At 38.7% G+C, this 17,001-nt stretch overlaps 1 protein-coding gene across 1 annotated transcript; it reads right to left on the bottom strand.

Annotated features, from left to right (window-relative positions):
- Window positions 1-3,948: 3,948 nt before the first annotated feature.
- On the bottom strand, window positions 3,949-16,596 carry ankrd13d (ankyrin repeat domain 13 family, member D). The gene is made up of 16 exons (XM_051649582.1): window positions 15,520-16,596; window positions 15,288-15,423; window positions 13,962-14,086; window positions 12,827-12,872; window positions 12,301-12,444; window positions 12,022-12,211; window positions 11,328-11,394; window positions 9,833-9,914; window positions 9,125-9,186; window positions 8,091-8,221; window positions 7,352-7,509; window positions 6,975-7,088; window positions 6,721-6,893; window positions 4,942-5,021; window positions 4,584-4,808; window positions 3,949-4,097 (listed from the first exon to the last, which is right to left on the bottom strand). Exons 1-16 carry the CDS (start codon window positions 15,601-15,603, stop codon window positions 4,034-4,036), a joined length of 1,881 nt encoding a protein of 626 aa, XP_051505542.1. The 5' UTR covers window positions 15,604-16,596; the 3' UTR covers window positions 3,949-4,033.
- Between the last annotated feature and the right edge of the window lie 405 nt (window positions 16,597-17,001).

Below are 17,001 nucleotides of genomic sequence, written 5' to 3' on the forward strand. Positions count from 1 at the left end.
TATATAGTATATTGTGCGGCGGTTTATACTTGTAGATGGTACTGGAAAACATTAAAGAAATGACTCACCTGATGTCAAAGCCAATCAACTACTCTTCTGATGTCACTGTCCTTGACAACTGAAGGGGAAGGGGAACAAGTATTAAAATAGCATTGATCATATTAGCAAACAAAGAAACAATATGTCAAAATCTAGTATTTTGTTATGTAACATCTGCATTAAAATATATAGAAATAATAATATATAAGAATTGTTCATAAGATTCATAATGAACTACTATCGCTTTTCTTCTCATGAATGCAGTACTTCTGCTGCTTTACATTCAAGAACAGTAAACACGCTTCAAATAAATATTAAAATAACTTTTAACACACATAATTTGGCAGCTTGGGCGTTTCAAAGTGACGTCACGGCCAGTTCTTCACTATCAATTGATGAGCGTCTCAGAGAAATTTAACCTAACTGCCGTTTCAAACGCACAAGTTTATTTAACATTTTAAAGACCATTTCTGTGTCCGTTGACAGTTGAAATTTGACCCCAAACTTTTGAACGGTAGTGTGTGTGTGTGTGTATATATATATATATATATATATATATATATATATATACACACACATATACACACACACACACACACACACACACACACACACACAGTACTGGGCAAAAGTTCTAGGCACTTCAGAAAAATGTTGCATAGTGAGGATGTCTTCAAAAATAATGACATAAATAGTTTTCATTTATCACTTAATGTCATACAAAGTCCAGTAAACATAAAAAAGCTAAATACATTTTCGGTGTGACCACCTTTTCCTTTAAAACAGCACCAAATTCTCCTAGGTACACCTGGACACCGTTTTTTTAGTTGTTGGCAGATAGGATGTTTCAAGCTTCTTGGAGAATTCACCACAGTTCTTCTATCTATTTAGGCTGTCTCAATTGCTTCTGTCTCTTTACGTAATCTCAGACTGACACGATGTTCAGTGGGGGGCTCTGTGGGGGCCCATGACAACTGTTGCAGGGCTCCCTGTTCTTCTATTCTAATACTTTCTCTTTGCAAAAGTAATGTTTGGGAGTCTATCATTTATATTTCCTATTGACACGCTAAAGCTGAAGATATAAATAACCTTCTTAAGACAAAAGCTTTTGTGAAACATCTCATTTGCCTAAGACATTTGCACAGTACTGTATATATTAAGTAGAAACCTCAATAAATGTTCTGAGGCGTCGTTCTTCGCTCATCATAATGGGAGCGTTCGCGAGACTCCAAAACTGCGCGGACAGTCAGTGAGCTCGAGGCTTCAAAACATTCGCGTGAAACGGTGTAAATGTGCAGTTTCCTTGGTTATAACAGGGACGTTTTAGTTTTCTCGCGTCGCACGCTCGCTCGCAGTGCAGACGGGGTGCAAGAACTTCAGTTTTAGCGCAGCGCTAGCTAATTAGCACATGCAGCAGGACACAATGCAACTGCCTACTCAATTACCACTAAAACCAGTTTGGAAAACACCTAAAGAAAATCCTGGAACTATCCTAAGCAAAAAAAAAAGTGTAATTAATGATCGCTTTTATAGCCCGGTTAGTCTCTGGGAGTGTTGTTCCAATGAGTGTTAATGTACTCAGTGAGAAAAGCGCTTTGACTGTGGTTGCTAACTGAGCTACCAAACATTAGAAACACACACACACACACAGTGTGAGAGACAAACAGTCATCACAACACACTGCAGTCTCACACCACACAATATCGAGAGTCTGATGTGAGTAATGCTTCAAACACAGTCCGAAAAAAGCGCAATGCAGCCCCACTCACCCGAGAAAGGCGTCTGATGTACGGGTCAGTGCGGTCACGGTAGGTGAATCAACTCTTCCCCGCTATCACTCGCCATGAAATCTGCACAGAAAAGGAAGTCGAGGCCGCACAGACAACGTGTTGTGGAAAGAGCGAGTATTCAAGGCCAGAGACACGAGCGCTGAACAGAAGAGCGCCTCTTAAAGGTCAGTCTGATACTTTAGTCTCTCTAGGGACGAACATGAACATGCTTGAACATGAACCATTGGTCTGACCTCAGATTTATTCGTTAAAATACAGATGCAGTTTGAGTGTGCATGCATAATTCTGGTGGATATAATAATAGGTTGCATTCCCCTTGGCTAGGATTAAAGTTACATTACTAAAAACAGTTATTCTTGATCTTGAGCGAAATCAGATACTAACACGCATTCATTTGTCATATTTTAGGGGGGGTTACATAGAGGTTTATGTGAGAGCAAACTGGGAGTATCCAGCATGATATGAGGCATTTTAAAAATGGATATATTTCTATATGTAATTTCAAATATAATTTCATTCACAGACTATATATATATGTTTGTGTATGTGTTTGTGTGTGAGAGTTGTTTAAAGGGATAGTTCACTCAAAAATGAAAATTCTCTCATCATTTACTCCCCTTCATGCCATCCCAGATGTGTATGACTTTCTTCTATTTGGATTTCAGCTCTGTAGGTCCTCACAATGCAAGTGTATGCTGGCCAGAAATTTAAAGGTCCAAAAAGCACATAAAGGCAGCATAAAATTATCCAGCGGTTAAATCTATATCTTCAGAAGCTATATGTTAGTTGTAGGTGAGAAACAGATCAATATTCAAGTTATTTTTTTACTATAAATTCTCCCCCCTAACCAGTAGGTGGCGATATGCACGAAGAATGCAAATTGCCAAAAACAAAACAAGAAAGTTGCAATTGATTTAAAAAAAATGACTTAAATATTGCTCTATTTCTCACCCACACCTATCATATTCTGGTCCCTAGACAGAGTTGTGGAGTAACGGAATACATGTAACGGGATTACGTACTTAAAATAACAAAATATTAGTAACTGTATTGCTCTACATTTACGGTTTAAATTGTTGGTAATCAGAGTAGTTACATTCAAAAATTATTTTGATTACTGAAGAGATTACTTTGCATTTTATTGTAATTTGTTCCATTTAATATTTATTCAGTTGGAAAACATTTATCCATATAAATGATGCGATCATCCCTAATTATATACTAACATACAGTATAGGGGCATCACTGCAGCATGTTTATTGTGTTTATTTAGAGTCCCACAGACACCCTACACCAACCCCTACCCATAAACATCACCCTAACCTTCCCTTACAAAAATGAACCATGGTTTTACTACAGTAACCATAGTATCACCATGGTATTTTGTGGTAAAATCAAAGTAACCACAAAATTAAACATGGTTACCATATTAACACCATATAACTCTAGTAATACCATGGTTAAATGCATTAAAACTAAGGCTTCTGCAAAAAAACAAAGTTACTACAATATTACTATAGTAAAACCATGGTTAATTTGACCTGGATCAAACTCTCAACTACCTGACCGTCACAGTGACCACATTTCTGCAAGGAAATCAACCTTTATATTCATTTTTATGAATAAATATTCATTTATTTACCCTCTGTAGATCCTGGTAGAGCCTTTCTCATGCACACACACACTGAAAAAATCATAAAACAAACCCTCATTGTTGTGAAAGTGTTTGAGCAACATTTAATACTTGTACTTTCATGTTATTATCATCCACCATAAGTAAACATTATTTTTTGCAATAATATATTCAGTACTTTCCCTTTATGCATTATCAGTCATCAATATTCATAATTTATATTCACATTTTCATCGGTATCATTATACAATGAAGTTAAAGTTCTGAAGACCTTTTATCACTCAAAAGACAGTACAACTGAGAGAATATCATTCACATTTTCATGCCATGCTCTTTGTTTCAAATTCTTTTTCTCTTCTCTCATGAATTGCTTCTGTCTTGGCACACACACACACACACACACACACACACACACACACACACGCGCACGCGCACACGCACACGCACACTCTCTCCTATCTCTCTTTCTATCCCATCTTTATTATTTTTGAAAAGAAAGAAGAATTTAACACTGCAGGAAAAAACAAAACAATAATTTATCCCTTTAAACCCAAATCTGGCATCGCTACAGTTACTTCTCTGTGAGTGATAGCTGCAGTATCCTCTCCAGCTCTTCATCCTCTTCCCTCCTCTTCCTTTAGGGAATAGAGAAATGTTATTAGCTGATACAAATAAGGAAACACATTCAAACCTAGAGAGCTGCCTCACTGTCTACTGTCTACATAGGCAGCTATCTTCTAAGGCAGCATCCTAACTGTCATGAAACTTCAAAAATGATTGATTTGAAATATCTGCACAGGCAGCAAGTCTATAAGGCACACAAATAGTGCTCTTTATGTGTAGCATATGAGAGACGTGACAACTGACAGTTTGACATCTTCCAATATATAAATTAAATACTAAATATGTACTATATTACTAAAAAACATGACAAATCACATCCCATATTAATGGCAACCCTACATGGGACATTGCCTTAGAATTTGCTGTGTATTATTTGGAACAACCGTTCTATCAGGTGTCTATGATGCCTTAAAATGCTGTCTAAGAAGGCCGTTTAGGTTTTGAATGGGAACTAATGTCTTCTCATTCTTTCATTTCTGCTCCTTTTTAATTCGTACCTATCTAACTCCTCTTGTTCTATGCATGAAAGCTCCATCGCGATGCGTAGCTGTTCATCAAAACTGCTGGCCACAGCGAACGCTCCTGGCACTCGAGGCTCAGCCAGTGAGCTATAACACGGAGGTGAGTTGAGGCTGGGGTCAAGTGGGTATAATGGTTGACCTGGATCTGACTCTCCACTCTCTCCTCCGGCCAGTGACAAAGACAGAGATTCCTGAATCGCCCTATCAGACACAGGGAGACATAGAAAACGACCAATACATTTCATAACCATCAAATATGCACAACACTGCACATAATCAACCATGCTAAACTCAATGTACACACTGTTGTTGGTGCCCACACACTCACACACACCTCTCAAGCTGAGAGTCCTCCTCATAAAGCGGAGGTTGAGAAACTGGACGAGTGTTAGTGAGAGCCTCCCATATGGTCACCTACAGAGAGGGACAGGAAAGAAAGAGAGAGAGTGAGTGGGAAAACAGTGGAGGAAATGAAGCAAAGTTGATTTCTGCTAATATTTTAGTATTGGCTATGTAATACCATATTGCAACTCTGGCTGTTATAGAGGAGTAAGAGCACGGGGAGAAAAAAAAAAGATAAGTAATTGAATAAATGATTCAAGAGTTAATTATATGACTTTATGTTGGCAGCAGATTGATGTAAACCAGGGCTCTGGGCCAGATTTTCCTTCCTCTATCATCAGTCCCTTTAAAACTCTAATTCAGTGAGAAAATACATCCCTTGCCAGTCCTATAAGTATTTTGTAAAGAGCCCCTTAAAGGGATAGTTCCCCCAAAAATGAAAATTATCTCATCATTTATATGCATACACCCATATGCTATTCCAGACTTACTTTCTTCTGCTGAACACAAAAAAAAAGATTTTTAGAAGAATATTTCAGCTCTGTAGGTACTTATAATGCAAGTGAACGGTGGCCAGAGCTTTAAAGCTCTAAAAGCACATAAAGGCAGCATAAAAGTAATCCATAGTAATCCAGTGGTTAAATCCATATCTTCAGAAGCGATGTGACAAGTGTGGGTGAGAAACATTTCAATATTTAAGTCATTTTTATGATCAATCTCCACTTTCACATTCTTCTTCTTTTGTTTTTGGTGATTCGTATTCTTCGTGCATATTGCCAGAGAGGAGAATTTATCTGAATTTATCTGTTTTTCACCCACACTTATCTTATCGCTTCTGAATACATAGATTTAACCACTGGAGTCATATGGATTACTTTTATGTGGCCTTTATGTGATTTTTGGAGCTTGAAAGGTCTGGTCACCATTCATTTGCATTGTATGGACCAACAGAGTTGAGATATTGTTCTAAAAATTGTCGTTTGTTGTCTGCAGAAGTAAGTAAGTCACACATATGAGGAGAGAAGTTTCATTTTTAAGGGTGACCTATCCCTTAAGGCCCAGGTATACTTCGTTTTTCTGCATTCTTGATCGGATCTCACCCATTTGACCATTTTGCCTTTCAAAGTATACTCTTCTGACCAAGAGTGAATACGAACGTGTTTCGACGCATGCACACTACAACTGCTTTGTGACACTCTTTAAGTGCAGTCAGCGGCTGAAAATCTGGGCCACGCGCAGACAGTCCGTGCAGACTAGCGTTATGCATACTGTGCGCATAGTAATCAGCAACGTGGTCAACCGAAGTCTACTTTGGGCTTTAGAGAACAGGGAGGGAATTTATTTTCTGAAATACTTTTACCTTCGCTCAGAAAAAGGTTTGCATTTCCTCGCAATAAGCTTTGTGTTTGCATTGTTAATTTGTGGAACAAGTATGGTTTTTAAATCCATGGTTTCCACCAAAAAATGCCCTTACGACCATGGTTTCACTAAAGTAAACCAAATTTGTTTTCATTATCGACTTTATTACTGGGTTATTGTGCACAAGTTGACAAACCGCTGTATCAATTGCTGTAGCAAATCTTTCAATTTGCATAAATATATACTGAATATATGACTAGTTAAGACATATTTATCAGAGCCTAAGCTGTGCTGGTTTATGTTTACACAAACTAGGGTAGCTGAACTACAACCAGTCAATTGAAGAGTTAGTTGAGGGGCTCTGGTGTAAACCAAAGTCAAAAGGCTAATAGATTTTAGGGAGGGCCATTACCTGGTCACTCTCCGTTCCTGCATCCAGCAAGCTTTGTTGTATGGCGAACTGAAGTAAATTATCATCCTCATCTCTCATTGGCTCGCTGCGGCCTGGGCCAAGTGTGGTGTATTCTGGTGGAGGTTCAAACACCGACGGGTCCACTTCACACTGCAGGGGGGGAGGTGTCTGACCTGAGAGCAGTGGAGTGAGAGTAAATGACTGGCACAGTAGCAGTGATCAGTACTTTAAAGGTAAACAAGAGGAGTCCATACCAGCTTCTGTGGTTTCTTGTGGCGATAGTACAGTAACGGAACTGACTGGTTCGTCACATCCACAAAGATTGCTGAATGTTACACAAGCATTCAACACATGGAACAGAGGAATTTCTAAGGAAGTACAAAAGGACAGATGATGAAATTAAAAAGACAGACATAACTTACTCAACCTTGTGTTGTTCCAAACCAGTATAATTTTCTTTCCTCCGTGGAACACCTCAGTCACCATTCACTTTCATTGCATCTTTTTCCATATAATGAAAGAGAAAGGTGACTGAGGCTAACATTCTGCCTAACAGCTCCCCCTTGTGTTCCACGGTGGCAAGAACGTTTTTTAAAACTGGGCAAACTATCCCTTTAATGTGTCTTTTCACCTATCTTTACAGGAAAGCCAGGCGGTAGGCGTAGAGTGATGAAGTCACGCAGCTTGGCAAAGTGGGCGTTAGATATGGCCATGAGGTCAATGATGGGCGTCACCTGCTCAGCCAGTGAGAGAGGGTGTGCTTCACTTAACCATAGCGTGGCCTTAAACCTAAAATTAAACAGAGGTAGAGAGAATTAAAGAAACCAGCTACACAGGGGGGCCTGGGTAGCTCAGTGGTAAAATATGCTGGCTACCACCCCTGGAGTTCACTAGTTCGAATCCCAGGGCATGCTGAGTGACTCCAGCCAGGTCTCCTAAGCAACCAAATTGGCCCAGTTGCTAGGGAGGGTAGAGTCACTCGGGTAACCTCCTCGTGGTCGCTATAATTTGGTCCATTCTCGGTGGGGCACGTGGTGAGTTGAACGTGGTTGCCGTGGTGGATGGCGTGAAGCCTCCACACACGCTATGTCTCCGTGGCAACGCGCTCAACAAGCCACGTGATAAGATGCGAAGATTGACAGTCTCAGACATGGAGGCAACTGGGATTCATCCTCCGCCACCCGGATTGAGGCAAGTCACTACGTGACCACAAGGATTTAGAGCGCATTGGGAATTGGGCATTCCAAATTGGGAGAAAAAGGGGAAAAATTCGCCCCCCAAAAAAAGAAACCAGCTACACATATTCTGGGAACTTCCTGGACAAACAGTGTTCAAGTCAAGGCACTTTGGGGTTGCAATATTGACATTACTTTTGTACTTTGCTGGTAAGCTCAATAGGCCGCCCAATGTCTCTGCCATTCAGATTAAACTCTGCATCAAAGTATTCCTCTGCAGTGATCGCCGTTGGATTGTGGGGACTAGCACACTGAGACACCTGACTCTACAAACACAAACAAAGTAATAATTAGTGTTAATATCAATATATTAATTCCATTCCAATACAGTCACAAACCAGTTCTGTATTCAGTAAGCCCAGTATTGTAAAAGCCACCTTGAGGGCACACAAATAAATTCATTTTAAACAAAGACTGTTGGAATGCCCAATTTGGAAGATGTAGAAAAGGAAGTCCTGCCTTACAGGTAAAAGAACCAATCACCTTTTAGATACAGACATTGACGTCAGTCAACTCGAGAACACATATAGGTATTAGCTGGACCAGTCTGAAAATAGTGTTTTTTTAAGCATGATCTGAGCTATTTATGATACCATAATTGTCAGATTTAACTGCTGATTTTAAAGGTGCACTCAGTAACTTTAGTCTTTGTGTCATCTTGGACTTACACTGACACCTAGCGGCTGGATGCAGCATCATTTAAAATCAATAGTTTTCAGTTTCAGATGCCATTGTAGAAATGTAGTATTCACAGTCAGCCATGATTACTTTAATCAATGAGTGAAAGCATCTTATAACCAGTGTTATCATAATCTCGACCAACTGTTTTAGAGATTTCGGTCTTTCCCCATTCAAGTAGATAGGAGCTGTACTTTTATGCCACTTGTATCCATAAAAATAGCTGTCTGGGAGTGTTCCAAAGATTGCCGCTGAGTGGACTGACTTGTCTTAAAAGGAACTTTGCTTTAAGTGAGATATATATAAGAGTATTTTAATGAAAAACAAGCTGCATTTGTTTGTATTTTTATAAACTGTTAAAAGTGAATAAAAAAAAAACAATTGCAAGATTTCTTGATATTTCCAGGTTTTCAATGATAATGGGAACCCTGACTCTACTAAAATTCAAGCCAGACCTTCTAGTAGTAAGCAAGATATCTGATTTTACTCACTCCAGTACTAGAGATGTGCTGCTCAGCAATACCGAGGAAAGACTGAAGAGGAGTTCTTGATCCTGAAAATGCAGAGGAGGACAGGAGCATGTAGAAATTACAATGAAAAAGTACATGAGGGAAATAAAAACATTATTATATACGCTACAAGCAGTGTTGGGTAAGTTACTTAAAATTACATTACACTACAAATTACTAATTATTTGTCTAACATTGTAATCAGATTACTAAATACTTCATTGTAAAAGTAATCACATAACTAATTACTTCACTTTTAAGTTACTTTCTAAAAGATTTTTCCACTCAACAAATTCAAAACAATGTCTATATTTCTTTCTTGTTCATTGTTACAAGTCATACACTCAGCACCTCACATTTCTCCTTCACAATGACTCTTACGGCCCATAATTCCTGAATTCTACATAAATAGTATATTAGAAATAAGCATAACCCTGTAATGTACTTAAAAGTAATTAAATTAATTAAAAATGTCAGTAACTGTAATCTGATTACAAGAATTTAAAATGTAATATATTACACTACTTTTTGGACTAAAATGAAATTAGATTACAGTAACTATTTACTTTGAAACTGGATTACACCCAACACTGTCTAGAAGTAATTTCAAATAGCTTGTTATGTGTTCTTGAAATTAATCTCAGCATAGACACTATCTCTGCACGTTTTGCTGTCTGTATGTTTGTGTACCTTTACTCCTAGACTTGTCTTGATCAGAGAGGTGTTCTGTCCGAGAACGTGTCACTAACTCCACATTACTGGCACTGTAAACCTACAGACACAAATTACATTAAAGGAATAGTTCACCCAAAAATGAAAATTCTCTCACCATTTAATCACCCTCATGCCATCCCAGATGTGTGTGACTTTTCTTTCTTCGGCAGAACACATACAAAGATTTTTAGAAGAATATCTCAGCTGTGTAGGTCCTCGCAATACAAGTGAATGGAGACCAAAACTTTGAAACTCAAAAAAGCACAAAGCATAAAAATAATCCATTAGACTCCAGTGGTTAAATCCATGTCTTCTGAAGCTATCCACTTGGTTTTGGGTGAGAACAGTCCAATATATAATTCCTTTTTCAATATAAATCTTGACAAAAGTAGTCTCCTTGGGGATCATGATTTCAAGCTCGATTACACTTCCTAGCACCATCTAGCGTTTTTCATGCGTCAAGCACTAGGAATTGTAATCAAGCTTGAAATCATAAGTCTATGGCCAAGATGTACAGTAAAAAAGGAGTTATATTTTGGTCTGTTCTCCCCAACTGGACTGCTTCAGAAGACTTTTGATTACTTTCATGCTGCCTTTATGTGCTTTTTGGAGCTTCAAAGTTTTGGTCACACCATTCACTGCTGAGATATTCTTCTAAAAATCTTTGTATGTGTTCTGCCGAAGAAAGAAAGTCAAACACATCTGGGATGGCATGAGGGTGAGTAAATGATGAGAGAATTTTCATTTTTGGGTGAACTATTCTTTGAACAAAGAACAAATACAACCATTCAGCGTAAATTTTTCAATATGCTACAATGTCACTAATAAACATTGCAATGTTGATTGAATAAAATGACTATTTATACTTTATGAGTGTTTTAAAAGAAACCTTTTATGCAAGAGATCTCCAGGCCAGAAATGCTTTGGTACTAGTAATAATGGTGATAAAAGCTAGTTTAAAAGCTAGATAAAAAGTAATTTTCAACTCATAATTTGTTACTAATGATTAATTAAGGTTCTCTTCATTAATGCATTAGGTAGCATGAACTAAAAATAAACAATATTTTCTTTACCATACATTTTAGATGTATTAATCTTGGTTAATGTTAATGTATTAAATACAACTGTTCATTGTTAGTGCATAGCATATTAACTAATGCTAATATTTACAACTTTTAATAAAAAAAAATTTCTTATGTCTGTTGAAATTAACATTAACCAAGAATAATAAGTGCTGTAAAGGTATTGTTCATTGTTAGTTCATGTTAACAAATGTAGTTTGCTATTGTTAACAAATGCAACCTTATTGTAAAATGTTACCAAATGTCCTTATAAAGGCTTGGGTGGCAAGATGTTGGACATGTTAGCAGCAACAACTAAAAATATAAATAATTTGATTATGACCTAAGTCATGACTTACGGGACTAGTCTTACTCTAGGGAAAAAGACATTTAAATGGCAGCAGACTCACCTTTGCTTCATATCCACTGACAAACTCTGTCTTCTCTGAGCGCCATCCCCATATCCCAGACTTATTTCTGCAGTAATTAACATGAGATTAATGTGTAGATCCATACAGACTTGTAGAGTAATTAATAAATCTCTGAGAAAGCCTTATTTTGTGGGCCTGTCTGTATTGTATGCAGTTGATGAACCAATATGAGTTTGTCTCTTCAAGAAGATGCTGTGTTGACTCCAGCCAGGTCTCCTAAGCAACCAAATTGGCCCGGTTGCTAGGGAGGGTAGAGTCACACGGGTTAACCTCCTTGTGGTCGCTATAATGTGGTTCGTTCTCGGTGGGGCGCGTGGTGAGTTGAGCGTGGTTGCCGCGGTGGATGGCGTGAAGCCTCCACACGCGCTATGTCTCCGTGGCAACGCGCTCAACAAGCCACGTGATAAGATGCGCAGATTGACAGTCTCAGATGCGGAGGCAACTGGGATTCGTCCTCCGCCACCCGGATTGAGGCAAGTCACTACGTGACCACGAGGATTTAGAGCGCATTGGGAATTGGGCATTCCAAATTGGGAGAAAAAGGGGAAAAATCCCCCCCCCAAAAAAAGAAGACGACGCTGTGTGTCAGCATTTCATTCGGAGGCAATAGTTTTTACATAATGTATCCTTCTGAAAGGCAATACAGACTGAATTGAGATCTATGTGTCTGTACCTCTCAAAGGCAATGTTGCGTGTGTTTAGATGAGTGGACACTATAGGAGAGGTGAGTCTCTGAGCCGTGTTCTCCTGTGAGGGCAGCATGGCGGCCAGAAGGGATGGAGTGTCATGTGGGGACAGAGACAGCGGTTCCGTATACACCACCTGCTTCTCATGGTCCACCTCCATCACCATGGCTCCACTCTCTACATGATACACAATTAAAGTTTACACCATTAAATATATGCAAGTGTTTCATCAGTAGATCCAACTTTTGTGTGGGCTACAGACTCACCTCCACCTTTAAAGATGTAGCTGCGGCGTCCCTTAAGCCAGGTCATGTGCTCAAAACCCAGTAAAGTGGTGTCAACCCTCAAACACGAACCACTTTTCCATACACGATACACATCACTTGGACAAACCTTAGACACTAGAGGCACTGAGCAAAGGAGAGAGAAAGACAAATGATTGTCAGAAGCAACTGACTGCAGGAGCTGTCCATGCATGTGGTGCTGAAATGGTTAAAGTACAATTCATTTACATTTACATTTATGCATTTGGCAGACGCTTTTATTCAAAGCAACTTACAGTGCCCTAATTACAGGGACAATCCCCCTGGAGCAACCTGGAGTTAAATGCCTTGCTCAAGGACACAATGGTGGTGGCTGTTGCTTCTGCTTACCAGTTCAGTGCTTTAGTCCACTATGCCACCACCACTCCACTCCAATTCAGGTTGTCAAGGTTTGATAGACAGCTGTAATTTACAGTAACATTGAAAAGCATTTGTGGCTCTTACCAATCAATGTAGGTCCAGAACTTACCCCAGCTTGTAAATTCCCATTTCATCTCCACGTAGAAATCACGTGCCTGCAAAACCAAACAACATATTAAAATGCTTTATGAATAAATTTCAAAAGTAAATAGTGTGTTTGGTGGGAAGATGGTGATTATCATAATAAATGTTTTCTCTTATGAGTTCATGAGAGGTTTATGGATCTATCCAGGGGAGTCCAAATTTGGCTGATTGGCTTCGACAGTTAGCCCCTGCTGGTAGTTGCTGTAATTACACCATTGTGCAGGCAAACAGCATGTTTCTCTATTGACAGCCATTCAAAAGTAGACATGTATTCTGACAAAATATAATCTTTTCAATAAGCATATGTATCACACACAAAAAAATCATTATATAAAAGATGTATTCTGGGTTCAATACAAGTAAAGCTCAATCGACAGCATTTGTGGCATAATGTTGATTACCACAAAAAATTATTTTGACTTGCCGCCTCACCCCCCCCAACATACTCATTGTTTTAAAAGTATAGCCACAAGATGCAAGTCAGTATTGTCAATGTGATTTTAGTGTGATCCGTGTAAAGTTATAGCCAATTTTACAACTTTTTTGCCATGACGACGTAATGCTGTAAACCCTGTAATCCGCCTAGAACAGTAGTTTGCTGCGAAAAATGATGATTTAAACAACTTTAGCGCAAAATAACACCCAAGTTTAAACTGAAAAATGAATGTAAGTGTTTTTATAAAATTATAACCTTCACATTTTTGCCTTTTAACCCTCCAAAAATTGGCCCCATTCATTTGCAGTGTAGTGCCTCACTGTAACCATGATTTTTGCTTCTTCTTTTATTAAAGAAAAGGAGAGACGAGTCAAAATTATTTTTTGTGTTAATCAACATTATGCCACAAATGCTCTGAGTACCCATGAAGCAGAAGAGTTGAAGATGGCAGCATCCAGATCAAACACTAACAGGGCTGCATGTGGCAGCTGAGCAAATGCCATTGAGATGTCATTGGGGGAATGCTAATGGATAGTGCTCTCCAGCTATATAAGAACTCCTTCGATCTACCCAATGAATATAAAATGCATCCTTTGTTGCCATATGGATCAATGATGACTTCATACAATTGCATGCTGTCAAGCAATGTGTGTATCTTGATCACCTGTCTCAGTTTGCTCAATAGCTCAGGAATGCCAGACAATCTCTCTGTAGCTCTTCTAAAGTCTCTGTATTGAAGGATCAGCTGCACCAGCTCAGGATCACCAGTGCTCACTGCCTCCTGCAAAACTGTACACATAATTAAATACTGTCATCATCACCTGCATGCATCCGCAAGATATACTAAAGATGCACATGTTGAAAGAACTTCACATGTTAGAGGAATTGTTGATTCCTATACTGTCAGAATTTTTTTTGCAAAAATTGTACTTTAGAGGTACAGCAGCTTGTCACTGGGGCAGTAGTAGCCTCAAAGGTATGCCCACTGTGCCTTCTTCACGCCTTAAAGCTGAATTATGTAACTTTTTTAGTGTTACAATTAGAGCTGTCAGAAGAAATGCATTAACGCTTGCGATTTATTTAATACGTTTAACACATTAAGATTTCTTATTCGCGATAAACTCATTAACCGTTACTACAGCATAAACCAACATAAACACTTGTTGGAAGGGCAGAACCTTTGTAATGTGTCTTGAGTCATCAAACTGATGCACACACCACAACACACACACACATATATCAGCGCTTCCCTGTCAGTAATAAATTGATGGAGAAAATACCTCTTAATGCTTTTTGATGTACAAAACAAACTTGAGATTGTAATTGTTTTTTGTTTTTTTATCCTATGTAAGTCACATTTTAATTACCATAGTAGCATGTCAAGTCTTAACTATCACCAAAACGCAGAATGAGACGTTTTTGTCTGCAAGCGCTTTTCATGTGGAGTTCAAAGCGGCACTGACGCCCTGACGTGAATCACTTTGGCAGGAAAATAAGTATATACAACCCGATCTCATGAAAATTCGTACATAATTTACGAGTTGGCTATTTTGTATGGTCTCGCATGATGTTGGTCGCATAAACTCGTACAACTTCATCATATGCAAATTCCCGGATGTCTAATGCGGAAATAAGCGTGAGTTCCGCGCACGAGGTGTTAAGGACATACTTATTAATATTATGCCCTTAGTCAAACCCCTTATCTAAACTTATTCAATCAGTAGAGTATGTTAACATGATAGGAAGCAAGTAATTGTCACGTATTAAATGGAAACGATGTCCAGCGATGTCATTGGCTGTAGTGAAAGTCAAAAGAGTGCAGTCGCACGATATCATACGAATTAGCCAAATATAGAAAAGTCGTACAATTCCTGACGATTTCGCCGTGAGAGTGTGTTGATATATACACTAGTTTCAAATTTCAGCACTTTCAAAATCTAAGATTAATTTTCTTGGTGAACTAACACTTTTAAATAATACAATCTTGCACCTGTCCATCCTTGTGTGTTGCAGTGTGTTGGATTGGTGTTGTGTTTCAGCAAGACTCGCGTGGACTCCAGGTGCCCGAGACACACTGACAGCTCGAGCGGCGTGCGGCCGCGCGGATCCAGCCGCTCCATGTCATACTATAATACACACATTAAAACGTACAAACTCAGCTTTATATAGAAATATAGGACACCAATTAAGATTCATTAACACAATACAAATACTCAATTTACCTGCTGTTTCTGAAGCTCTCGGTCCAGTTCTAGATACTGGTTGTTCCACACCAGATAATGTAACGGAAACGCCTCTTCATCCATTGCAATTATGTTTGATTTAAGTGTTTAGTTATTATTATACTTTGCTATATACTTAGAATTATTTTTGGTCATATAATAATGTTTTAGGTGAAATATGTTGGGCAGTGGCCACCTCTGCATCTAAACAATCGGATGCACGATCGTTTATTTATGGACCGTTCATTTCATTTGCTTTTAAATACAGCGGTCGAAATGTGTCGTTTAATCTTCTCAGTGAAATCATTCCCTCAGGACTCCAGATGTCCCGTTCACACACTTTACCGGCCTGATTCGTGTTTTATTTTGCTGTAAATCCCTCCGTTTGCTGAATATACACTGCCAACAGCTACTTAGCTAGCAAAGCTAAGTCAATATATCTGTTTTTTATTTATTTTCTCTTTTAAGGCTATACTGATTGCAGACTGATCGTTAAAAATTCAACGGTGTTCTATTAAATGAGTTAAAATCGAGAGCATGGACGAGTTATAGGATTATTTGCTGCAAAGCATCCTTGGGTTAGCAGATAGCTTCCATCCCATCATACTCATCATTTCAGGCTACTGCTGCTGCTGGAGGCGCCCACAAACACATGATGTTGTCACAACAAAAATCAGCCTCTGAGAGAGAAAATGACTTCTTGTCATCGGACTGTAATGATCTAATGGGGGAAATGCAGATAACCAAGCGCAGAAACTAAGCAGAGGCCTAATTCCCATCCATGTCCATGTAAAAAAAAATGCCTCGGATTCAGACTTGACTGTGCTGATGATACCCTCCTCATGCGCCTTCTGTATGGTGGCTGAATGTCTAAACTCTAAACTCATCTGAGATCAGACAGCATTAAAAGATGGATTAATAAATACATCTGAGATCAGACAGCATCATGTCCTGAATTTATGTACTCATCTGAGACATCATCATGTGCTGAATTTATAAACTCATCTGAGATCAGACATCATCAGGTGCTGAATTTATAAACTCATCTGAGATCAGACATCATCAGGTGCTGAATTTATAAACTCATCTGAGATAAGACATCATCAGGTGCTGAATTTATAAACTCATCTGAGATCCGACAGCAACATGTGCTGAATTTATAAACTTAAATGAGATCAGACATCATCAGGTGCTGAATTCATAAACTCATCCGAGATCAGACATCATCAGGTGCTGAATTCATAAACTCATCCGAGATCAGACATCATCATGTGCTGAATTCATAAACTCATCTGAGATCAGACATCATCAGTTGCTGAATTCATAAACTCATCTGAGATCAGACATCATCAGGTGCTGAATTCATAAACTCATCTGAGTTCAGACAGCAACATGTGCTGAATTCATAAACTCATCTGAGATCAGACAGCTTTTTGTACTAGAGCGGACCAGATCACGGCTAACTGAATTTAAAGTCATCTG

The sequence above is a fragment of the Myxocyprinus asiaticus genome, chromosome 22 (genome assembly GCF_019703515.2).
Source record: "Myxocyprinus asiaticus isolate MX2 ecotype Aquarium Trade chromosome 22, UBuf_Myxa_2, whole genome shotgun sequence".
Taxonomy (NCBI): domain Eukaryota; kingdom Metazoa; phylum Chordata; class Actinopteri; order Cypriniformes; family Catostomidae; genus Myxocyprinus; species Myxocyprinus asiaticus.